Source organism: Eutrigla gurnardus (assembly GCF_963514095.1).
Source record: "Eutrigla gurnardus genome assembly, chromosome: 10".
NCBI lineage: Eukaryota > Metazoa > Chordata > Actinopteri > Perciformes > Triglidae > Eutrigla > Eutrigla gurnardus.
This window is the reverse complement of record NC_139924.1, coordinates 21,232,243-21,258,545: the sequence shown is the minus strand read 5'-3', so window position 1 is coordinate 21,258,545 and position 26,303 is coordinate 21,232,243. Positions and strand designations below refer to the sequence as shown.

The 26,303-nt window shown below is 43.9% G+C and overlaps 2 protein-coding genes across 3 annotated transcripts in view; one reads left to right on the top strand and one right to left on the bottom strand.

Moving 5' to 3' along the window:
* farsb (phenylalanyl-tRNA synthetase subunit beta) overlaps window positions 1-26,303 on the top strand; it is a 387,447-nt gene that overhangs the window by 340,080 nt on the left and 21,064 nt on the right. The gene's annotated exons all lie outside the window — the stretch shown is intronic.
* On the bottom strand, window positions 7,960-25,457 carry pxylp1 (2-phosphoxylose phosphatase 1). Of its 2 annotated transcripts, XM_084018719.1 has the most exons (6): window positions 25,342-25,457; window positions 22,998-23,144; window positions 17,091-17,279; window positions 16,410-16,536; window positions 9,886-10,025; window positions 7,960-9,761 (listed from the first exon to the last, which is right to left on the bottom strand). In XM_084018719.1, the coding sequence occupies exons 2-6, from the start codon at window positions 23,077-23,079 to the stop codon at window positions 8,737-8,739; spliced, it is 1,563 nt and encodes a 520-aa protein (XP_083874845.1). In that variant the 5' UTR covers window positions 23,080-23,144; window positions 25,342-25,457; the 3' UTR covers window positions 7,960-8,736. The 2 variants fall into 2 exon arrangements, with proteins under 2 accessions (XP_083874845.1, XP_083874846.1); XM_084018720.1 differs by lacking the exons at window positions 22,998-23,144; window positions 25,342-25,457 and adding an exon at window positions 19,124-19,281.

The window sequence follows — 26,303 nt, the reverse complement described above, 5'->3', positions numbered from 1 at the left end:
ACCATATTAACACAGTGTGCATGTCTATGGTAATGGTGTCACGTCTAATAACAGTGAGTTGTTATGATGGGCCTGTAAACTGTGGGACTGACGATGAGGGGACAGGGGGGATGTTGAAGAGAGTGTGTGTGTGTGTGTGTGTGTGTGTGTGTGTGTGTGGGGGGAGTAGGGTGACCAGGGCGACAGGCGGATGACTCACCATCCGGAGACGACAGGGTCAGGACACATCTATCGGGGGACGATGACTTCATTACCTCTTGAAAGACGGATGGAAACATCCCTCCATCTCTTCCCCCACTCAGGATCGAGTGTAAACCTCTCCGAGGAGCAAACAGAGAAGCAACTATTGAATCATACTAATCATAACACTACATTTTTTCGGCTTGACCTATGCTGGGGGCTCCGCAGGGCGTGCTTTGTTTGCCACGGCCATTGATTTACCCTCATTGTTTAGACAACCTCCCCACCCCTTTTAGCGGGGAAAGGGAAAAAAACAAGAGCAATGGATTTGTAATAATAATTCAAAACCGCGCTATAGATTTCTGCTGTAAAGCCAAGCTCACTGGCAGAATTGAGACTTATTGATCTTATACCCATGGCGCTTCTTATGGGCATCAACAACAGAATAGAGCATCAGAATGTATTTTTGGGGGGTGAAACAAACCACGCAGGGAGGCGTGCCATTATTCCATCTCTTTGGTTCTCACTTTACCTTTCTCTTTACTCGCTGACATTTCTATCAAAATAGAAACAGCATTCAAACTTAAATGCATTGTTGTGCAAGAAACGTCTTGGTTTGCAGTTGAATATCCCACACTTATGAAGGCCTGGTCACACCAAGTTTTGAGAAATTCAATTCATTTTAGAAATTGGTAGATTTGCTTGCAGGGGTAAAGTAAATCTACATTGTGTCAAGTTCAACTTTGGTGAACTTTGACCTGCACATTACACTGTTGATCATTTGCAATTGTGTTGACCTTTGAGGAAACAGAGAGCCCGCAATAGGGAGGTCCCCTTGCATGTCCCCCAAAAGGACCTTATTTCAGAAAAACTATACTAACGAGGAGAGAAATCATGTTTGTGACTTGGTCTCTCACCATACATGTCAGCATTAGCAGCAAATCCAAGAAGCGTACTCTCTGATAGTTAGCAAGCAGTTAACGCGTTAGCTTGGCTATTTTTCCCTCTTCAATAAAACATATTGAATGATATAATGTACAATACTGAGAACATGTCGGCAAACGCGCTGTACAGAGTAGCCCCAAGGAGCTAAGTCAAGCACTAGCATGTTAGCAATTAGCTTGTCAGCTACAACAGTTCTCGAACCAGCTAGAAGTCAGCGTTTTGTGAAGCAGTTCAGATTCATTTCACAACGGACTGAATGATAAATGTGCTTGAAACAGAACCAAATCATGTCTTGGATGATTACAAAAGCTTTTTTTCACAAGAAAAAAACAAAAAAACAAAACAAAAAAAGGCAGTGCAATATTAAGTATATCCTTGGAGCCCGAAAAGTCAACAGAAACAATAATCAACGGTGATTACATCACACGGTGATTCATGCACAGCTTTGAAACTAGCAAGCGTGTACCTAGAGAATTATTTCAGAGTAAAGGTGCTGCTGTGTCTCGGTGAATAGCGCTCATTAAGGTGCCGCCTCATCTCCATTTAGTCGAGTCTTAAAGAGTTTTGGCCCCTGGTTTGATGGGAGATTATTGCCTTTGAGAGAGCTCACTTTTTGTTCTCTCTTTTATGCGACCTTCAATGGATTAATACATATTCAATTCACTCTCATTGTGTGGCTTTCCATCTCGGCATGACTCACTGTAACGTAATACCTTTTTCTCCTTGACAAACATAACAAACGTGACCATGTTAAACAGTAATGCAGATATCAAAGATTCCATTTGCAACACCCTCCTTTGCCCTTTCATGTACTGCCGCACTGTTTTGGCCGTCTTTGTCCTCGGAGCCTTTCTGTTTTCATGATGTGTTTCGTCCTCCTCACTCCACCCACAGTGGTGGATGTGAACTTTTGTCTCAGCATGCCGTCGTTGAGAAAGCCATCTGTGGTGAGGCGGGTTCTCACCAAAGCTTTGAGTTTTTCAGATGTCTTTTCTTTTTAAGGTTTCTACTGTGCTGCATTTTAAATGGAAAGTTCCAGAGACTTTTTGGTTTCCTGCATTCTGGTGACCTTTTGCCAAAAATAATAAGTAGTCGGCAACAGCATCATTATGTTAAATACTGTTTTGCTTTTGGAGGAATGGATACACAATGACTTGCCTCGCTGGCATGAATTTACATGAATCTCTGGCATGAATGATCATCAGTTTTCATTAATTTTGTTAATTAATTTTTTTGCTGCAGCTTAAGTGTCTCTTTCTCTAAGTACTCCCAATTTCTCTCTGCATCTCTTATTTACTGAACGCATTGTCGAACATAACGAGCCAACGCACTGAGGCCTATTGTTTTTCTAATGACCTTTCTAATAACCTCCATGGACCTGGGCTATTTGCTGCTTGAAAAGAAGCGTAGTTATCGGTCAAGTTCCTAAAGTCCTCATTATTATACTCAGACATTCCTCCGAAGTTTGACAAAGACAACCAGGCATCACAAATACTCACAATAATATCCTATTCTTTTACTAGATTCAACTCAACAAATCTCATTCCCATGCAGAGATGACAAACAACCTGTTAAGATTTTTAAACCCATCCCTTCCAGGCCAACTTTTTCATCTCTTTGGATTCCTCTCCCTGCTTGTCACCGTCTGGCTCTGTGAGAAAAGAAATCACGGCGGCCGTATTGGCTTTCTGGAACACTCCTCAGCTCCGAATGGGAAGGTCATCCACAGCCTGGACAAGAGAGATTCAATTTAAAATCTGTACAGCTCACCGAGGAACACTCACCCTGTGTGTGTGTGTGTGTGTGTGTGTGTGTGTGTGTGTGTGTGTGTGTGTGTGTGTGTGTGTGTGATACTGACATGCACCCTTCTTCATGGCTCACAGTCACGCCGTACAATCTCCTCAAATCAAAATTTGACATCACACCCTGGGTACATTTCTGCAACCGTGTTGCCGGACTGCAAATAGTGTTGGTGAAACTTTTGAAGTCCTATTCTTGGCTTCACGCGATGCATACACCCATACACATGCTTCCCCCGGAGGGCCCAGGGTGGCGCCGTCCGGGGGCTGCGCTGGAACAGGTAGTGTCGCCCACGGGTCGTACTGCGCTCCCACCCACCCCTCGGCCAGGAACCTGCCCACAAAGACAGGAAGTGGAAAAACCTTCCACCTGATACCGCGGTCGGCCCCCGGAGGGAAGAAACATGTCAGCGTGACGCCCGTGATGAATTAGCTGCTATTCCCAAATGGTGTTTACCTCGGCACACACACAGACGGTAAGCAGCAGACTGCCGAGCATACAATGGAGGCAAACAAGGCAAAGTGTAGCAGAGGCTGTACGGCAAATAAGGCCATGCTTCAGGGGGGAAAGGGAAAAAAAACATAGGAGGAGGGCGCGAGAGGCTTTGGAGTCATTACTCATTGTTGTGTGTTGTCAAATGAGATTAACCCTTTCATCTGTTCAAGCCAAGCAGCCATGGAGCAGTTCTCACTTCGGTGACAGTGCGGCTCGTTTCTTCTCTCTTTTTCTTTGATGCAGTTCCAGTCCGGCGAACAAACTCGGCGTGTCCTTTCATCAGGAGGGAGCGTACCTTTAAAAAATGACCTGTACAGCAGCAGCAGCAGTCGGCCAGGAGCACATTCAGCATCGCGGGTCAGAGTCTAACGCAGGACCTCCGTCACAGGTCAACCCCGACTATCCGTCCTCCTTTAAGAGCTGTCACTTAATGTTCAAGTCTCAACAATCATTCTACGAATCCTGCGTCTATGCACATACAGTACAACTATCAAACATTATATGAAAGAGAAAGTAATTAACTTTTGAGAGCCGGACACCGTCACAATATTCAGGAATCTAAGAGAAGAGTTAATCCAAAAAATCCATAACCCAGTGAATTCAGTTGGAAATCCCTTCCAATTTACTTTAAAGTGCACTTTACATTACGCCATTAAGTGTGAAATTGAGGCTCTCTCAATTTCTCATTTGGGGTTTTTTTTCAGCAAGACACGTCAATCAAGAAGTTAAAGTCAGGTATCGAGTCTTGTGAAAGCCTTCACGGCAAATTTCTAGTCATTTGTTCCTTTCAAGCTGTGTGTTAATATTGTTTTTTGTTTGTTTTTTACAAAGTTGTGATCGAGTCCTTTGAAGGAATAGGTCTAATTATTAAATATATACTGTCAAGTTTCAAGTGAAGTGAAGAGTCAAAGTAAAGTACGAGAAAGTCTCGATCTAACTGAGGTCTCGTGTGTGAGACTGATTGGAGTCTCTCTCTCATTATCTCACAAGAAGAGGTGATGTCATGATATATTGACTGGTATAATGAGGCAACTATTGTTCTCGTCGTATAGATATCATCTGTAGAGTGGAGGTTAACAGAGTCAAATCATTTTAAATATGCATTTATTCGTGTTGCTATAACTCCGAACTGTATTATTTTGGTGGCAGAAATGTTGACCTCAAACTATCACCATGGCTACACACCACTAGATGTCAGCGAAAACATGCTTTTTTTTTTGGTGTGATTTGACTGAACTTACCCTTTTCAGATCTGTCCATCCTTTCATCTTCCCATCTCCTTTCATGCGATCCATTTAGAATACTTCTACTTCATCACGTCTTCCTCCTCCCGTCTCTCCTCTTCTCCTCCCGTCTCTCCTCTCTCCTCCCGTCGTCTCCCCCTCTCAGCAGCATGTTGTACAGTCTGGGTGTCTCTCTGGGGGCTGCACACTGTGCGTATGTGCCTGCAATGGCAGACAGGCCTGACCCACTTACCAAATGCTTTCCTCCTTCCTCCTCCTTCACTCCATCTCTCACTCTCTCTCACTTGCTGTACATTTAGATGCATCTCGATCACTCCGCAGTGTTTGGTATGTATGTCTGTTCCGTCCGTCTGATTTTCCCCCTCCTTTTGTTTTTCCCTCAAGAATCACGGGGGGGGGGGGGGGGGGGGGGGGGGGGAGGTGTTAGCCATTTGCATTCGAGGAATGTTTAACAGGATGCCAACGTACACACACTCCACATCCAGTGTGTGCAACACCTAAAGACAGAAGATGAAGACGGGCTAGTAGAGACACAAATATCACCGCAGACAGACAAGAGACGTCAGGGTGGACATCGGCGTGTGTTATTGTATAGTGTATGTATGTATACATGTGTACATATATGTGTACATACTGCAGCCAAAAAAGTGTTCAAAGACTCAGAAAGTAGAAAATGCACTTTTTTTTTTGTTTTTTTAGAATTGATGGACGACCAACCCGAACGAGCCCTTGATAGAGGAACGAGACAGTAATAAGTAAACTCAATTAGCCCGGCTGTGTGCGTCTGTGTGGGGCGAAGCCTCTGGCCCGTCGCTTCCAGCTCAGAGAGACTCATAAATCCTGATTATTTTAGCTAACGAGAACTCGCTCCCATCTCCATAAATCACAGGTAAGTGCATCCACAAGGAGCGTCAAACACAAACCCCACGTCCAACACCGAGCACACGCTCGCATGGAGACATAGCACGCGTGGCAGCATGAATGCTGAAATCTGAGAGAAGCACCGGTGGCAGTCTAGACACTGACTGACTGACACACACACACACACACACGCACGCACACACACACTGCAGACCCCAATTAGCTGACGCTAGACTTAACACACCCTTTTGGTCTCTTTCTCTCACACCTCATCTCCCAAAAATGACTTTTTGTATTAAGGATATCACCTTTTCTAAGTGTTTCACTTTCTTACCAAGAGTTCTGAAAATGACGTACACAAATATGAAGCTACAGCCAGCAAGTAACAAATCACCTTCAAGCACCTCTAAAGTTATCCTCATCATGTTCAAACTTTTTTTTTGTTTAATTGGTAACACATTTTTAATCAGGGTTACTTAGTGGACTGTTTCATGCCATCAACATGTTAATTGGTGAGCTTTAGATGGGCTGGTGGGTGGATTTTGTTATTATTGGACAGAGCCAGCCTTGCTGTTGCCACTCTTTGTGCTAACCTAAGCTAAGGCAAGATAAGCAGCTCCTGGCTGTAGCTTTTGGGAGGTATGAGTCAATCTCCTCATCTAAATCTCAGCAAGAAAGTGCATATCACAAAATCTGGAAGTATTTCTTGGAGTCTTCAAGCAGCAGGCGGCGTCGGGATCAGAAAAGGTATAACGTCACAGGATCCCAAATAGTCTCACTTGGATGTTTTTGCAAGAGATCCCAGTGTTAGATGTAATGTTGTCTCACCGTCTAGAGGAAGATAACAGCCTTAAGAGGGGAGCCTGTAATAATATGTCACTCTCACACAATCTAACTGGCTCTTGTGAGTTATAGTAGAACCCCACCATGGGAAGCTGGAGTCATTATAGTCGTGGCATTAGCCTGAACCCAAGCAACGCGGCTCACACGGCAGCAAACCTCTTCATAACATGAAATCGAATCTCTCTTCAATTCCTCCAAGCGGTGGTTGCGACTGTGGTTTTGGGGAGAGGAGAGTCCGGGGGGCCGATTCCATGAGGTTAATGTCCAACCATAACCGCGACCTCTCCTTCTCCCTTCCTTCTGTCAGCGTTGACCACAATGCGTTTGAGCTGTCAGTCATCTGTCTTTCTATCATCTCTGTAAATAACACACACACACACACACACACACACACACACACGTACAGTGTTGCTATGGAAGCAAGACGACCCGTGTTTAGAAGTCTACACGCAGGATTTTGTAGCCAGACTACATTCACCTTGATCTGTCTTTCCCCCTCACACATACTCCTGGAGACCCCGTTGTAGAAGCCAAAGTCGAGGGGGTGGGGGGGTGCGGCGGAACAACATCAAAGATCGAGTGAGTTGGGGCGGGAGGAAATTGCTGCTCCACCTCGGTCTGGCAAGATGACATCAGAGGTGTGGGTGGCAGAGGGGTGTCGGGGGGCCTGCAGCGCAAGGCGTTGGTGGGAGAGAAGGTTTACTCCTGTCATTAACGAGCCTGACGTCATGGCATAACATGGGGGAGAAAGGTTGGGATTAAACTGGGAAAGTTTAGGAATACATTTGCATCGATTAACGTGCTTCGCCTCCACTTATGGATCGAGACGTGAACTGAAGTCTGGGTATGTGATTTTCTTTAATACTTTAATATTCCTACTTGTCACGCCTGTGAAACAATAGAATTAAGTGAATCTGTCAAATGTACATCACAACAGAATTATAAACTCCTTAAATTCGTACAATCAACAACTTCCTTACAAAACGCCTTCATGGCGTAACGAAATAGAAACTCTTGCCCCGGCACATGACACTTGTAATCTATCTACAGCATCAATCGTGTTCCCAATTCACTAGAAAATAGTCGTCTACTGCCAGGCAAATATAACATCCATATACTGCAAATGTAATTTACCCAACTCACTGTTGTTATTGCATTTTCCAGTCAATACTCTCCTGATTCTGAGGATTCTGAAAAAGCAGCGCGAGCACACCGAGGCACTTTTGAGAATGAGACGTACAATTGATATCTTGTCAGCGTTGCATTATGTTCCTAATGATGATGACGCATGACTTGTCTAGTGGTGGGGGAATAGGCACTCAAGGTTTTTTACATTTATATAAATGTATTGACTGTGCGCTGTGCTCACCGTTGACAAAGTGGATAACTGATGGCAGCAGATGGGTTAGAATGAGGTTTGAATGTGGTACGTGGAGCTAATATGCCATCTAGTGGTACGTCAATATAATATATATTCCATTATATGGGAAATTGTTCAGTCATGTACACACACACACACATATATGGCTATTTCAGGTTGCATACTTTATACCAAAATACCAACAAGGAAAACGTTTCTCAGCAACCGATGTAAAACTGTCTCAGGATAAACCTTTATTGGTTTCTTACAAGGAAAAACCAAACAAAACTGTAATGTGACCGGTTACATCACCAATGAATATAGCAACAGATGTTCTATAGCTGCAAATTAATGTAAAGGAAAGAAAACACCTATCATGTGTCAGTTTCAAGTACCAAGCAATCAGTGTGACTTAAAAAAAAAAGACCCACAACAATGAAATATAGAAATAACCCTCATCATTACACCGCATAATGCCATGAATAAACCCCAAAACCCAAAGAAATGCTACGTGACAAGTAGTCACGTTGAGTCCCGTGGCCAAAACTAGTATTTTTCAGTGAAAAGATTTATTTTCCATAAAATATTTCCTATGAATTATTAATCCAGCATAGTATTTCCAGCTTTAATGTTCCCTTATCTGGAAAGTATTTTGGGAATACTGGAATTTTACAATTCCATGGTAATATGGAATGTAGGAATAAAGTGGCTAAGTGTCATACAACCTCCCTTTAATCACCCATCTCTTATGCGTTGGAAAACATACGGTATTAAAAAACAAAAACAGTTTGTAGAGAGAAGATATGATGTACAGTACTGTGCGTGTTTGCCATTCACTTTGAGCTCAGGAATGTAAAGTACTACATTTTTTTAAAAAGTGCAGAATTTTAGGACACTATGAGCGGCGTGAAAGTGCACCGTCTTCAAAGTGGAAAACGACTAATATAAAGAACAACAGAGGTGTAACCATCTGCCACCTGCATCCTTACTCAGGCACTCTGCAGTCTGTCAACCAGGGCGCCTGGAGCAGGCCTCCTGGTAGGAAGTAGCGTTGACAACGCTGAACATGTCTCTCCTGACAAAAGACAGGAAGTTCTTCAGAGGGCAGAGGGGCTGGCTGGCATGGCGGTCGCTGGAGCGACAGAAGGCTGTGTGAAATGTCACATCCTCGCCGTTGTACAGCACCCTGATGAACGCTTCCCCGTCCTTCGCCTTCGACTTCTCCCCTTTGCCGGCCCTCTTCTTCGCTTGTCCTTGCGTGGCCGGGGGACTCTTCCACAGTTCAAAGACCACTCTCGCCGCAAAGCGTGGGAAGCGTGCCTCCTCCAGTCCCAGGGCACTCAGCAACGGGGCCATGGTGATGTCGTGGGCCGAGGAGAGGGTGAAAACCTCATCGCCCCCCGCGCGAGGCTGTCGGCCAGCCTCGTTGTCCTTGGCGACGCGCTGCATCTTGGCGGCCGTTCGGTTGAGGTAGGGGTACATGGCCAGGATGGCGTATTTGTGGTACAGGCCCACTCGTCGCCGATCCACCTCATCGTCGAGTTGCTGCCGGCGAATCACGGCAAACTGTGCCATCGTCAGACATCCACCGGTGCCTTCTTCTGTTTGAAGGCACGGGAAGGAAATGCCGTGACACAGGTGGCACAGCAGGGAGTCTATGGGGTTCGCAGCTCGGAGCTGGCGGGTGAGCAGCCCCAAAGTCCGCGCCATATCGGTGTAGGTCCTCTCGAGTTGGGTATCGCTCACCCGCAGCCGATACTGCCTCCTCTGCTCCTCCTCCAGGTACCTGCTCCTGGCCGGGCAGTCGCAGGCGGAGCCGCAGAACAACGTGCTCCACTGGTGCCGCACGGTCACTTTCGTCCAATCAAAGTCTGGGACGACGCCGTAGAGGAAGGCCAGACCGCTCTGGAGAGTGCGGCTCTTACCTGTGGTTTCAACCCACACCTGGCGGGGCGACCAGTCGGAGGGGAGGAGGTTGTGCCGCTTGTAGGCTTGGTGGAGGAGCTGGCCGTTCAGCAGGTGCTGCACCACACCTGGACAAACAGCAACATTAATAGACATTAATTATTAATATAGTAATAAGCTGGTTGTGCAACAAAGTAATACTGGTGTACGTAAAGTTCAGCTCTTCAGGAAGACGCCTGCTTCCTCGCCTACCTGTCTGCGTGAGTTCTCCCGTCTCACAGGCACTGTGGTTGGGCAGACGGGGAACGGAGCCCAGTGGTGACTCCCAGTGGCCGCGACTTCCCTGGCCCATGTGACGGATGAAGGAGTTCAGCAGAGGGTGGGAAGGCTTCCTGAGGGCGATGAAGGATGACAGTCAGAGACAGACAGGGCCAACGGCTGTGCATCATTTTCAGATAATCACAGAGCCTCATCACTGTAGTGAAGGCTAAAAGGCTGCTCACTGCTGCTGATATGGCTGTGAGGGTGCGTTGTGAGCCCAGAAATGACCTTATTGTGGCTCATAAGCCATTTCCATTGCTATCAGGATACACCAAGAATGATGCAGCTTTTTCCATACTTAGAAGGTTCAGGAACTCCTCCAGCCAATTCTACAAATCAAAACATTTACCCTGTCTGACTTTCCAATTCATAAGGATTAGGCGTTTTGTAACAAGTCAGTGTAATAACCTTTTGTGCTGGTTTACAATTAATGCGTTGGGGTTGAATACCCAACAAACGTGGCTGGATGTAGAGCTATATTCATGTTCAAGATTTTAAAAAGTGCATCTCTGACTAAGACCATCCCAGAGGACCGTAACAGCTGGACAAAACCATAAAGAATGCACAAGGGTCCCCACCTCCCCTCAACCATGCCAGCAACACATTGTAAAAACCTGAAACCATTCCCCTCATCATCCAAATGTTCATGGAAACCTACAGATTGGTCATTAAATACTTTTTGCTCATTGACCCCTCTCTGTTTACGCTTTCTTAATCTCACAAATCAGTAAAAACAATAACATTATACATGTGAGTATCACTTAGCTGCTGTCAGCCGATTCTACGCGCCTCCCGCTGCACAATTTAGAGAATTGTTCATAAATTCAAAATATATCTAGCGCTCTGATAGTGCTATGTTCTTATCAGAGAGCTCAGATTGATAAATGTATTATTTTGGTTTGCAAACAGAAGCTTTATGTTGTTCTTATGTAGCCTTTCTCAGGCTGTTTTTGCATAGTGGGAATGATTCACATACATTGAAAGCAAATGACTTAATTGACATTTTGATTAACACTATTATCAAAATATTTTATTTATACCCAAAATAGGCTATATAGATGGTGATTTATTGGGTTAAACCAAGCCATTCTATGTAAAATGAGACATTTAGGATCATTCCATTTGGGCTATATGGGGGTGCTTAGTTTCATAACCACATTTTTCCACCACTGTGATGCTTCAACTTTGACATTGGCAGTTGAATCAGACTCCTTAGATCAAAGAGTCGACTATGTGTGCTCACCTTACAGAAGACACAGTTGAGCGGTTCCACACTAACACTAGTGAGCGTCCTGTTAAAAGCAAAGCGCTTACTGTTGACCTCTGACAAACAGTTAGAGCAGCTGTCTCATCGTCTCTGTGGATTTAAAGCTCGCGTGTCCAACCACTTTGGAACGAGATATTTTGAGGACCATCCAGGATGGAATGAGGTACAATACATTTAAGAAAATAATCTTGGTTTAAAATACTGTTAGGATCCAGAGAAAAGACAAAAAATGGAGGATGCTTTAGTTTATGGCAAAAAATATTTTGATTTTGCTTTTCATAGCATCACACATTTTTTTACGTGTACCTCTACCATGATAGTGACATAGACAGCTTTTTTCCAAGTCATTTTTTTATCCTTATCCACAAAACAATCTTATATCGTAAGATATCATAGCATCCACATATGCTTTGGTTTGCAGTAGTCGATTATTAATAAGAGTTATTGTAATTATTGTCGATCTGCTAATCATGACAATAGTTTCTCAAGCCTCTCTGGCTCCAGTTTCTCAGATGTGAGGATTCCCTGTTTTTCTCAATCACTGTAAAGTCAACGTCTTTATGTTTTGCACCTCACATTGCTTGTTTTTTTATTTTTTTAAGTAACTAATATTTGATAACATCAATGTAGAATATGGTAAATTGTGATTGTCATTTGCCACTACAAGATTTGACAATTCAATCAAAAAAACATTATCTCATGTTAGTTATTAACTGCATGTGCTTCCTTTATCCACCACCAGGTGTCTCTCTAACACAACACTCCTGGACAACAGCACAGTTCTACTGTATATATGTGTGGGAGGGAATATGGGAGATGAAGATATAAAAAGATGAAAGAATGTGCCTTGGGACACACACTCGGATATAAACACACACGCGAGTACAAACACGCATAAACACACACACATGCACACGCACACACACACACACACACACACAGGGGGATGAGGGCAGCAAGAGGAGCAGTCGGTGATCTGATAGATTAGAGATGATTGAAGATTACAGTTTAATACAACAAATCTGTGGGAGCTGCAGCTCAGCTTGCAGGGATTAAAGGAGCATGCGCGCGCACACACACACACACACACACACACACACACACACACACACACACACACACACACACACACACACACACACACACACACACACACACACACACACACACACAGTTTCCATAGTGATCATGGACTGGTTCGAGAACACATCATAAAAAACGACCTTCTGTCATTACCCTTAAATCATGCTTGGGAATGTTGTAACTGACTGAACACAGTAAACATAATCTGGTGTCTGGCTTCAAGGACAACAATCACAGATACATTTGACACAATTTCCTCTTTTTAGCCCAAATAAAAAAACCTTCAAAGCACTACTCTTCTGTCAGATCTCTTCTGAAAACATTAGTCTCCATTTTTTGTTTTTGAGGGCATCGTTTCCTTTTGCTGTCACGTTGCATCTGCAGCCGTCCTCCTAACTTGCATCCCTCTGCACTTTAACATTCACTCGCACAGTAATATGCACCACAAGGCACATCAGCCAACTAGTGCTCCTTTCTGCTCCGTCATCAGAAGGTCTGCTGAGGGGGGTTTGGGGTAATCTAGATTTAATTGGCTGCAGTGGGAGACTAGACGTCAGCGGATGGGCGCACTAGTGTGGACAAAGAGCCAGCCAGCCTGTCTATTAGGATGATTGTTGCTAACCAAAGATTACAGAGCGCAATTACATTAAGCGGGAATGATTATCACTGGATGGGACAGAGCAGGGGACAGATTAGTGAGCAGGGAGGAAGAGATGGGGAGAAATAGGTATAATAAATGAGAGGGAGAAGTAAACAGGAAAGCGGATGAGGAGATGTGGTCTGAATGCAGGGATAATGTGCAAGACAGGAATTAAGGTAAACGGGATGCAGAAAGACAAAAAACCCTGACGAAGACTGTATTGGAGGGGAGATAGGGGAAAGAGAGAGATGCTCCCTGCTAAAGAGAGCTCAGTTAACCGCAGACGTGGAGACAGTGGGTCGGCAAGCTGGTGCCAACACACACACACACACACACACACACACACACAGCTCTCTCAGGATTCAGCCCTGGGCATATGTTCGTTCAGATCCCTGTAATTACACCCTGGTCTAAATAGAAACAGAAATAACCTACATTATTCCGAAAACACACTGAAATATTTAATAAGCTGTTAATATTCAATCTCTCCACTAAAAAAAGCACATTCAAACCACAAATTCTCCAAACTTAAACTTAAGAAGTGCTGCTATTCATTTGTAAAAAAAGAAAAGAAAAGGAAGAAAAAAGGTTGACAGCCATGCTTTGAGCTGAATGCTAACCTCAGCATGTGATCATGACCACGGTAAATGTCTTTCAATTCACCAGGCTTTATGCACATTTTCAATGGTCGCATTAAAAACACAAAAAAAGCCTGACTGGAAAGGCTAAAGTGGAGTGGAAAAAACTCAAAAAGTGGCTTCCGCTTCACAAAAGACACTCACAATATCCCTCAACTGAATACATGAAGCAAACAAAAATGGCATATTGGTGTTTTGGACATGGTTTCTCACTATGTATTACATTGACAGCCACAACTACAACACCAGGTTGGCTCATTCCAACCTGTATATTATTAAACGGCGCTTCAATCAATAACGTTATGTCCACAGTATCCACTCCGGTGGCCCAGGTTGTAATGCGCCTCGTGAACCCGCTATTGGCGTACTATCTAATAAAAGGCCAGTGGGGACTCATTGTTTGGCATCTCTAACACCAAGATTGATTCATTACACTACCTGGCATTAGCCCTCTTCGATTCACAGCATGCTAGGTCGCTAGATTCAGTCCGTATGTAGTCTGCTCATCAGCTAGCTTAGCTTGTAAGCCGTTTCAGTGTCCTGCTGACTGATCCAGTCGATCAACAGAGAACCAGACCAGCTGAAACCAGTGTTTTCGGAAAGACAAGGTGGTGACAGCCTGGGGGAGACTGCTACGGCATGGAAGAGCGGCAGCTCTCCATAGCAACAGCTGAGACAGGATATGTCAACATGTAATTATATGCATGTATATTAGTTAAATTATAATGCATTTCAGTCCATTACTTAATAGAACCCATCATCATAAGAGGCTTGTGAGCTGGACGGCCTACTTTTAGCTGTAGTTCAAAGAGCAAAGGTATTGGAAATACCTAATAATTAAATGTGCATAACAGATCATCTCCATCCTGCAGGATCAATCTGAAATGCAACTGTGTGTCACCGTGCCAGCTCCCAAGATTACAAGCGCGCCCAGCTCCATCCAGATGTGCAAAGCTGATGTGGCTGCGGTTAAAGCTGTGTGCAAAGTCATTGGCTAAATCTGAACTCAGGTACGCAGCCCAAAACCAGGGGATGGGTCACATGGAGTTTATTGACCCACATGGTCTAAATAAATAATCCAAGAGCATGTCACATCTGAACCAAACCAGAAATATCCCTGCATTCAAAAGCGCAAACATGTTTGTTATCCTAGCAGCATGCACACAGAAAGTGGGTGTGAAAGTGCTGATTTCAGACTCCTTCTGAAGCTGAAGTACAGAGGCATGCTGGCTTTTAATAACTTCCTATCAGGAGCTCTCATCTGGCCCTCTTCAAAGAGCAGCACGGCCAATGTGAGCGGAGCCAGACTGCCAAAGAAGACACACACGAGAGAATGGAGCGTAATGAAGGAAAGAAGATAACGATATTAATTTGAGCCTGTGTGCGTGTCTTTTCCACACACATTTCCGTAGGGAAGGCAGTTCTGCCTCATCGGAGCGGCTCAAACGAGGCGAGATAAGACCGTCAACACCTCGGCTCCGTCAGACCTCACACGCTCATGCAAATGTGTTTCCATGTGTTTGTGTTTCCATCCGCACCGAAGCACAGCGGAACAGATGTAGCAAACCAGACCCGCCCCGCTATCGCCGACGCCTGCAACGCGGGGAAACCAATTGAGTTGTCGCAGTCCTAGTTTAATGCATATATAGCTCCCGCTATTGCAAAAATGTAAATTAGCATTTCCAGTGAGCCTAAAAAACCCCCACAAAGAACAATCTAGAAATGCCTTCTATTTAACACGCTGAGCTCATTTTTTCCGACAGCTGCTTTCAAAGCAGCAGTTTTCTGCAGGAGGATATGAGGAGCTGCTTGTAAGTGGTGTCTCACTCTCGCCCACTTTCCAGCAGGCCTCCTCGTTAGGCATCACACAGAGGTAGCTGGGGCTCTGCTCGGGAAGGCTGCTGAAATCCCCCGTGGTATTCGGTGCCCTTAAATCTGACCTGGATTAATTGAAACTGTGGGAAATAAGTCTTTCTTGTTGGTGGAAGAATGCTCCAAATTAAGCTTCTTATATTCTTTCTTTCGTTGTGGACATGGCGGTGTTACTTATTGAAGCCTTGAACGCCTCATAACACAATGCAATGAAATGATGATTAAATAACAATGTTGTCCGTTTTAGCCCTATCCTTCAGTTTGTTGTTTTGTTGTTACTATTGCTTCTGTAAATACTACAACTACTGTTAATATTACTACCAACACCAAATGGAGTTGGAGCCCACGGGCCTGGTCTGTTTGAGATTTCTAAAAGCCTATTAAGGCTGTAACGCTTTCTCCTGGTGATGTTGGGACTTTGAAACTATTAACTCTGAAAATCATAAGCGTACTCTAGTCCTGCTCAATGTGTTAAGTGTCCTGAGATAACTTCTGTTGTGATATGACACTAAGAATAAAATTGAATTGAATTGACATATATAGCCTTTCAGAAAAGACTGTAGGAACAAGGGATTTCACTATGCCGTTGTTATTAGATATTTAGGATTCCTTTACTTTGGTACCGTGTAGGCTGCAGAGACTACAGATCTACATTCACTTCAATGCCAGGTGGGTTTTTGGTAACTAATGAATGATTCTCCTGATCAAGGAGACTGAATGTAAACTACTCCACTTCTACATTATTCTCCAAACAACCCAGTTTAGGGTTGTCACACAAAAAAAGAGGATTTGATTTAACACATTGTTCTTCTTTGGAAAGAGACTAGGTGGAGGGACCCTCCAGGGATGGAAACCACATACTTCTACAGTAAGGAAGGAACTATAAAGACTTTGACTCTGACATTAAGATGTGTAATGTTTTACCGTATAATTAGATTATTTGCTGTGTGTGTACCTGTTGCTGGACAAGGTGCAGTCGATGGCGGGCCGTTTGGTTTTGGGGATGTAGTAGAGTGGGTAGCGGTCACCATGGCGAATCATCACCTGGACAGACAGCAGCTTGTAGTCTGCGGGACTGTGACCTGTCAGAGGAGACACTCATTAGCTGTGCCTGTGGCCTAATTCTAAACTATAAAAACTACATCATTTAAATTTCAGGAAAAGAACAACTTGTCTGAAAGTGAAGGATATTTGCATTATTGCCTCGGGCTGTGCTGACTTTTCAATGGAGGAAAACAAGGCTGCTGCTGTGCTGTAGAGAGGGAGCGCTGCAGCATTATGGATAATTCAATCTAGTAGAAAAGAGTTTCGCATAATTAACACCCCCCCGTGTCCTGACACACTAAATCTGACATTATTATTATATTAAGTATTTATAGGCTGTCCATCAAATTGGGCAATTCTCAAAGTGATCTGAATTCGTTTCTCTCCTAAGTAGTGATGCTGTGGCACTTGCTGCCCCCAAATGGGAAAGAATTAACTTGGTAAGGGTTTAGATCGGTTTCACATCAATCCAAGTCTTTTAGAAACACAAATTGAAGACGCTACCAAGTTCAAATCACATAATATTGGTCAACAGACAGTGCAGTCTTTACTTGGGTTGGACAGATTGCATGTGTCAGCGTGCAGGTCTCACCCTCCCAGGCCTGTTCGGTGCGATTGGGAGTGTTACAGTAGCTGTAAGCCTCAGATATGGGGTTGGGCTCCTGAGTGTGAGGAACCGGGAACACTCTCTTTCTGCTCTTCCCCAGTGGTGCCCCAACGCCTCCATCTGCAGCCTGGAAGGGTCGCTCCTCCAGGATTGGGGTGATGGGGATCAGGTTCACTGTAAAAAATAAAGAGGACAAGTCTGAGGAGCATTAGCTGCTACTAGCGCATAGAGCATGGCAGAAGGATTTTTCACATGCCATGTTTTAAGTCATGCATTTGTGTGCAAGCCCCAGTGCTAAGGATCAATCACCATACAGAGGTGGTTGACCCAGTCGCCTATCAGTTTACTGGAAATTGTGCCAAATATCATGGCAATCCATATTATTATTTCACTAAAAGACAAACATGGCAAGTGTATGATGGCACTAAAGGAAAAGTAGGGGGATTCATTATCTGGTGATCATGTGTTGAGATATTTCAGTTTGAACCAAAGTGGCAACGCGACCGACTGACCACTATGATGATGATAATGTAAAAAGCTCTAAAATCTGCTAAATGTACAGATTTGAGTGAATATTACAAGAAATAATTAATAATAAGAACATGAATAAGTAAAAAGCCCAACTGACAGAGCAGTGAGAGTGGCGCAAATTAAGAAAAAAACAATTCAACTGTAGTTCATCTCCATGTCAACAGCTCTGTACGCCCAAACCCCGCACTGCTACCAGTACGTTGCCTGGACACCGGTGACCTGTGAACCCGGGCAGAAATGGTCCAATAACAGCAGCGATGTTGTGGGAACGGAAAAGCCCATTCACAAAGATCCAACGCCGGAGAAAAAGAAGTTGAACCCGTGAGGCCCTTTGGCAGGCCCGGCCTGCGCCATCCTAATGCACAAAGAGCAAATGGATTCCCATCGCTATAACAACCCTCAGATTTAAATCATCTACACAAGTGTACGTGTATACAGTGGGAAAGTATGGAAGGGGTTACACCTTCTCTCTCTCTCATTCACACACTCGTACAGTTTTCCACATCCTCTTCTCTCCAGCTGAGCTCATGAAGTTCACAGAGTTTGAGACGGGACATTTTGTGCAAATATCAATCCCCTTATGTTTGCTCTATAAATTAGCTCCCTGGATCACGTTACTTTGTCGAGCACACAAGTTCAACAGAAATGTGTGTGTTTTTAGGGCAGTCAACGCGACTAACTTTTTCAGTTTTATTATCATTGTTAAAACGCAATCCCAAGCATGGGCTCCTGTAAACTATTACAGGGCTATTAAACTGTTTTCTGGCATTTTATAGGCTAAATAATTGATTGCAATGAGATCATGCACAGCTGATGTGGCAAAATCGTTATTCAATCAACAATTGTTTTTTATGGTAGTTCTAGCTTTTACAGTATAATAATTTGCACTTTTCTTTGACTTGTATTTAGAAAATGTGATATCACTGGTCGGAGAAAAGAAACTATTTGAATAAGTCACCATGTGCTTTGGGCCAATTCTGCAAACTTATCTTACATTTCGACAAAATTATCAACACAATCAATGCTGAAATATATTGTTGTAGCCCTAAAAATCTGATTGTGTCACTTAATCAACCGACATAGGACAACAAGGAATTAGTCACATAAGTCGACAAAATGCATTGGTCTGTATAAAGTACCATAATACTTTTTTTTAGATTTACAAACATAGAAGGGACTAAGTGAGATGAGAGACAATGTTTAGTGTAGTCTGTAAAGCAGCCGTCTGACTGAGCCTGGCACCCTCCACCTATAGGATGCAGACCTTTACTTACAGCCATAACTCTACTCACAAACCCAGTCTCTACACGAAGATACAAAGAAGATTTACAGAATGTTTACACCTCGAGCAGCACAGCGAGACCACTGTTAGTTAAATACATGGTGAAATCCATGTGAGGCTATTCTGTATTCTATAGATGGTGAATAGTAAGGACTTCATTAAAAGAGTGTTGATTTTCCATGAGAAGATTTGGCCGCGAACTCACCGCTGACGAGGAAGAGGAGAAGGTGTGCGGCAACAGCGGAGACCATTTTGACGACTCCTCCGTAGCTTGAGGTCCAGCCACGCACACTGGAGCCGATTCACTACCACAACCTGTCCCCCTCTCCCCGCGCTGTGCCCCCAGCTACCCACCCACGCACATACACGCCTGCCTGGACTAACCAAACCTTCGGAGGCCAGCTTAGCCACAGTAACTCACACAATGGGGCTTTTGTAAAGCGCATACACAGCAATGGCTCACACGCTCGTTGTGGCTGGAGGAGCAATAAGCATTTAGCAACGCCTTCCCAACTTTCCGTCCGGCTGCATTACATCTTACAAACACTGTGAGGTTGCCTGAGAGGGCTTTCAACAAGGTTGACAACTCCGTTTGACACTTATGAATGTTACATTTCTCTTGAATTTTAATGGTAAAACACTCCTCGTACACGCACGCGTCACAAATCCAGATCTAAACATCGTGCATACATCCTGTTAAATCTCACACCTCCGTGTTGTGGTGAGCCCATTGCTATGCACAAAGACACAGCTTGACTTCTACCTAAAAGCATGAGCACAGAGGGTGCTCCGCCTCAAAATGCGAACACATTTTGTGTCCGCCATTACACCACAGTGATTACGTGGGGAACAGGTACACAGAATGAGGTCTGGCCTGAAGTGCCCCCATTTATCTGGCTCCAAAGTGGTCTGTGCTGGCAGCAGGTGTGTGTGTGTGTGTGTGTGTGTGTGTGTGTGTGTGTGTGTGTGTGTGTGTGTGTGTGTGTGTGGCAACCTGCAGCCCAAATGACAGATTTTCTTTCTGTCACTTGCACACAGATTGAATCGCACTTCCCATCGCTTTCTCACATGGGAACTAATCACAATCAGGACCATTACAACTGGAGAAGGCAGAGCTTACAGCTTCGGCCGATCTATAAATAAACAATGTGCTGGGACACAAACCCTGTATCTGTGAACAGATTAACATTCATCTCAACACATTTAATTAAGCGCTAATACTTGGCAATACAGCGACAGCTGGGATGTACTGATAAGAACCCTTGGCTGCTTCCTTGCTGATCCAAATCCTTTAATATGGAGTGTCATCTTCTCAAAGTGACAGCGATCTGCTGTTGCATTTTAGTTTATATTTATTTAAAGTGGCACAGGGGCTCATTTGTTCGCACTGTCGCCTCAGCACCAGCATACTGACGTGCTTACAGTGACAATGCTAGCATGCTGATGTTTTGCAGGCAGGTTTTCCATTTCCATCATTACCAAGTATACAGCTGAGGGTGATGGGCATGTCATGAGGTTTGCTGGTGTGAGAGGACTATCATTTGGGGACCATGAATGTGTGCACCAAAGATGCCACAGGACTCCATCCAATAGTTGTCAAAATGTCATGTAAAAAAGTGTGTGTGCGGTGTTTTCTTCTCTCCTCACTCTCCAGGTTCCGCCCTCCAGCCTCCCAACCTGTGTGGCGCACACACCTGAATCCACTCTCCAAATTAAGGGAGCATTAAAAGCCTGGAGGTGAACTGCAGACGGAGGAGAAGGCAGGAGTGTGCCATCGTACAGCATGGAGCTGGGTGCTTGTGAGAGCGCTCCAGCTTGTGGAAGTTGTGCACCATCACATTTACTCCTTTGTTGAAAGGAGGGTGGCTGGTGGGCTGTATTTGCTTTCTAGTTTCGTCTTCACATTTAACCCTGTCAATTGGTCGTGTTGCAGGTGTACCGGCTTTGTTTTCCCCAGAAGCTTGCTTTATGTTTGGGACCGTTTGATTATTTTCTGTCATAAATAAATTCCTTGTTTAACGATTAGTCCATTTCCCCGTCTTCCTTTTTCCACCCGGGGTTATCTTATTTTGTTACATTGTTATATATATATATATATATATATATATATATATATATATATATATATATTCTCCCATGACATCCACTTCTCACTGTGCACTCTTGGAGCACTTAACTCCCATCAAGCTCTGCTTCCGCATCACTAGCAATTCCAAATAGTTCCCTTTCTCTAGATGCCAGCCGTTGTCCTCTCTGGAGGGTCTCTGGGAGTCCCCCGTGTGTCACTCTGCGTGGCAAACGCTCCCTTTGCTGCCTTGTTCGCAGCCATCCCGGCTTTAATTTGAGGTAGTCTGGAGCCAGAGAGAGGCATTTACCCCACCATCGATCATCATCTGTCACTCAGACTCACATGGTAATGGTCAACACACAATAATAAATACGTGAATGGGCTGAGACAAGATATTGCAGAGGCTGAAATGCGGACGGTGGAGAAAATGAAAAGAAACGTGGAACAAAAACAGAAGCCGACCATGTATTAAACATGAGGAGAAATCCCATATGCTTTCTCCTGGATAATGGCTCAAATCCATCTCTACGGTGTATGCGATGAATAAATGATGACGGCAGCTTTTCTCCAGCATACTACTGCTCAAAAAAATAAAGATACTTAGAAAAAAAGACACCTAGTATCTGGCTGGAGCTTGCAGGGTCAATGTGCTTGATTGCAGATCACATGACAGAGGTAAGCTCCATTTGAGTAGAATGTTACACATGCACTTACAAGACGAGAGCTTCATACTCGTACTCATATGTTTCATTTGAAAGATCTCATAATGGAGCAAATGACACGCATTATATAGTTTATTCATTCGTCAGTATTTTATTCTAGTTTTTCTGGCACCCAACGGTACCTTTCTGTCTGTAAAAACATGTCATTTATTTTGGAAAAAGTCGAATCTTCTCAACTTCAACATTGTTTTTCGCCCCTGAGTTTTAGAATAGAAGCGGATTACAGGACAGCAGATGAGTGGGTTTGATAGCCAGGCATTAATAATAACTTACACAGCAACGTCCTCTTAAGTGGTCAAGAACACTTTAAAGTGCAGCAGGAGGGGGTGTGTATGTGGGGGTCACAAAGTGCACACACTAGACAAGTATGAGTAATAGCCACTTGCTCTTGCTATGATTTTTTTTTCTCTTTTTTCTTCTTTTATGGCATTTAAAGCAACAGAAGAGAAAGTAAAAGTGAAAGCTTTTAGTACCCAAAGCTTTACACATTTGGAGTTTAAAATGAGGAAACAGTATCTTTAGGAGGAAGCTGATGAAGGACGGCTCACGGAATTTTGACAGAACGTGCAGAAGATATCAGCTCTGTTGCATTTCACTATAATCCTGTGTATGTCCTTGTGTGTGCATGCATGTGTGTGTGTGATTTATGAGTCTAATCCTATATGCTTCTCCAGACACAAGCTTACGATCACCTCAAACACTTCAACGGCACTGAGGTTTTTTTTTTTTTTTAGGAATCCAGCACAAAGTATCTTAATCTCACACATTTTACATACACCAATTTCCATTCGTACTGCTTCTTCACCCACTGTTTTTCCAATCACGCCTGCGAGGCTTGCAAATGACTTACAACGGGGGAGAGACCGTTGACTGAGCGCTGGTTTCCTTGCATTCACTGCGGCTGGCAGGGATACGCAGTCTACACAATACCTACAGAGAGGCTGAACAATGACTTGATGGATGAAAGACACGATCATGTACACCTAGGCATTCCACAGCAGATGTGAGCGTGTTGCCAGAGTCTCCCCGAGGGTTTCAGAGCATCCAGAGTCCCACTGCTGGTGCTGGATATTTATAGGATGCCTATGGAGGATTGTGCTTTGTTTTGGTATGAATGGAGTCTACTGAATGGCAAAGCAATGAAAGGATATGCATGTATGAGCACAAACACACATGAAACAGAACTGAGCAGAAGAGGGGGGGGTTTGTTCACTTTTAAACTGGGCCAGGGATTCAGAAAGACAATGAATATTTGAAGAAGTCAAATTGAGGACGAACACTACACTTACAGAACTGGAGGCTCAGACTGATGATGGCCAGCACGGCCCCGCCCACCACCACCAGGAGGAGGAAGCGGTTACGAGCCAGCATCTTATCATGTGATCGTTCCTCGTCCCCGTCCGTCAGCCATCCAGATAACGGCCCATCCCTGCAGTCTGGACACAAACTGTAAGTGAGCACATGTAAGCCAAAAGAAACGGTAGACTTGGGTAGCCTGTGGACTGTCAGGATATGCTAAAACATGCACGTATGACTCAAAAAGGAAAGAATTCTATTATTCATTTATTAGATTGGTATGGGTTCTTTTCGTAAAAGAGATGGATGTTTCAAATGCAGTTTGAATTGTTAATAATTGAGTAATTGATTACACAGTAGGCTATAAGCTGTAGGTGGTGATTTCAACCTTTCAACCCAGGGAAAGACATATTGGACATTTAGGGGGAAAAAATAATTGCTGAGATCATAAGATCTTTGAAAGGTTTCTTTAATGCGTCATATTTAGAGGATTTTGAACTGTGAAACACAGGACCCTGGGGACAGATAAGCTCCCCTCTAGCAGCAACAGCTCCCCTGGTGTATCTGTCAAAAATTCTGTTTTATGTCAGATTGCAACCATTACTTTTGAGGTTGCAAAGACGGTACGGAGTGCAATGACTGAGTTTTGGAGAGAAAAGGGAGTGCAATTGTTTAAAGATATTGCAATTCCATTAAAAATTGCCTGCTGAGCGTTGATTCTTGTCTACTTACTCAGTATGGAGTGCAATAACTGTGTTATGAGAGAATGAAGGAGCGCAATGACTGAGTTGAGAGAGGAAAAAATGAGTGCCATACTGATTTAAAAGAGAAGAAAATGTGCAATGACTGAGTTATGAGAGAAATGGGAAAGCAATCGTTTAAAGACATTGCAATTCCTTCCGCATGTTTTTGGTTATACTTCACACTAACATCAGTTAGTAATTCCTAGCATGTCCCATAACAAAATGCAAAATGTAAAATATGCAGCAATAAGACATTACTTTTTTTTGCAATGATCTTGAAAGTTTAAAGTTTTGACCTTAAATTTCCGTTGCTGTGTTGCACAATCATAAAAAAGTACACGTCACACCACCTGTTGACCAACTATTCACTCTATGTAAATAAGAACATGTGACAACTCAACTAGAGAATGTCCAGAACAGTGTGTAAGGTCTGTGTGTTTTCCTGTTTATTCTGACTGCAAAGATTACTACTCATCTTTGATCATTGTGTACAAGTTGTAGTATGGTGGGCAGATACATTCTTATACGGGTAAATCTAGTCATAAAGTTGAGGGGGGAAAGTTTCCATTGTCATTTACAGCCCTGTGATTGCCTGAACCACTTCCCACTATTAACCCAGCAGTCCATGTGCATCCCCTTACAAGGGCAGAGAGTTGGAAAGTAAGCAGACACATGGCGATGGAACGAAAACAACTAAAACTGCAGTAAATGTAGGGTAAACCCTACCATTAGGCTGTCCAGAAATACCCACAGCCCGCCGCCTGGAGGGTTCGAGTCTACGTCTAACCGAGCTACAGTAACACGATGCCCCCTTCACTGTCACACCAAACTACAGCCAAAATGCTGACATTTTAACGCACTTTTGCCCATCAGTAAAAGTGCAAACCCGTCAAATATCGCACACACCTTCCGCAAATAAAACCTACCACTTGTTGACTGGGCGGAATTACACCAAACTCCCGCAACACGTCGACTGATATGACGTGTTTATGATATCGTAATTAACGACGAAGAAGCCGGTCTGACTCGTTTTATTTATGTCATAGGATGTTAATTTCCAATTGTTTGAAAGCCGAAGTCAAGAGTGTATTGTAACCTCAAACAACCGGGTTTCACGCTTTCATTTGACAAAAGGCGAAGGGGAACTAAATTATTTCTTTTCATTGAGAAGTGTGCGCAGCTACACGTTACTAGAGAAAAGCGTTACGACCCTGCTATAACTAACGTCAGTTGGCTAACAGTTAGCTAGCTACTTACGTTCATTAATCGTGCGCGTCAGCTCAACGCGGACTGGGACGCGGACAACACTGGAGGTGTTGCTAGTGTAGCGTGCGCTATTGTGCCCCACGTCCCAACTGAACGCATCGCTACTTGTTGCTTGCGTTAACGTGTGCGGGACTTCGCAGACGTGTCACCGCGCTGAATGTGCAAGTTAGCTTCGCCGAAAGACGAACAGACGAGTCAAGAAATTAAAATGCCACTTCAACTGTCGTACTCATGACTGCACGAGACGACCCGACACTCACCAGACGCACATCTCTGAACGACATAAACGCACCGCAACATGTCTTACATTGTTATTGTGTTGTCCTACCTGCAGGAACCGACAGTCAAACACCCGGGTTAGACACTTGAATCCAGCGCTTCGGTGTCTCCCGTACGATCGACTACCCGACGGAGCGGAGAAGACCGGCGTCAAGTCGCACGCGATGCTCAGCGATGCTTCCGGTGCCAACTTTAAAAAATAATGTAGCTCTGAAACGTGCCACGTTTTCTAATTGTATACTTTAAAAACAGTTGAAAATATGTTATACACACCTACAACAAATCCCATGCATTGCATTGTTGACCTTTGAAGTTAATGATCTAAATTATCTTTTGATTACTTCACGTAACCTATTGAACTTTGGAAGAGGGGTCTGTGTTATTGAGTGCTGTGCTTTCCACCTCCACCACCACACACTTATCTTTTTCCCGTTACTGCCCCTCCCTGATGTCCACTGGGTCCAAAGCAAAGAGATACAAGAAATTGAAAATCACTGGCAACCAATTTGAAAATGAAATCTGCTTTTGTTTTGAAAGTACAATGTGTTATTTTCCGGTACCACGTTAGCGCTCTTATTCTAACTCGACCGTGGGACAGCCAGCTCAGCCAAAATCCCGACCTCACTGCTCCATCTGCTGGAACAGCGACAGCAACACACATGTTGAACTACTACATGTGCGGTGTTCACATTATATTTGATAAATAAAGTAAAAATACACATTTTATATAATATTATAATTATATATTATAACAGGAGTGGTGTATTAACTGTAATGTTTGAGATATTTTACTATGTCAGACGACAGACAGGGGGCGCAATGTGACAGCCTTGTATAATCATCCAAAATGCACTGGCCAGAATGGTGTCTGTTTAGCATGAAAGAAAATATCCTGCCATAATACTATCTGTACATCACAGCATGCATTGACACTTTGTTTCAGCCAAGTTGATCGTTGATATTCATTGTTAATTTTATTTTTGATTGACTGGAATTTATTGGTACAAGCTG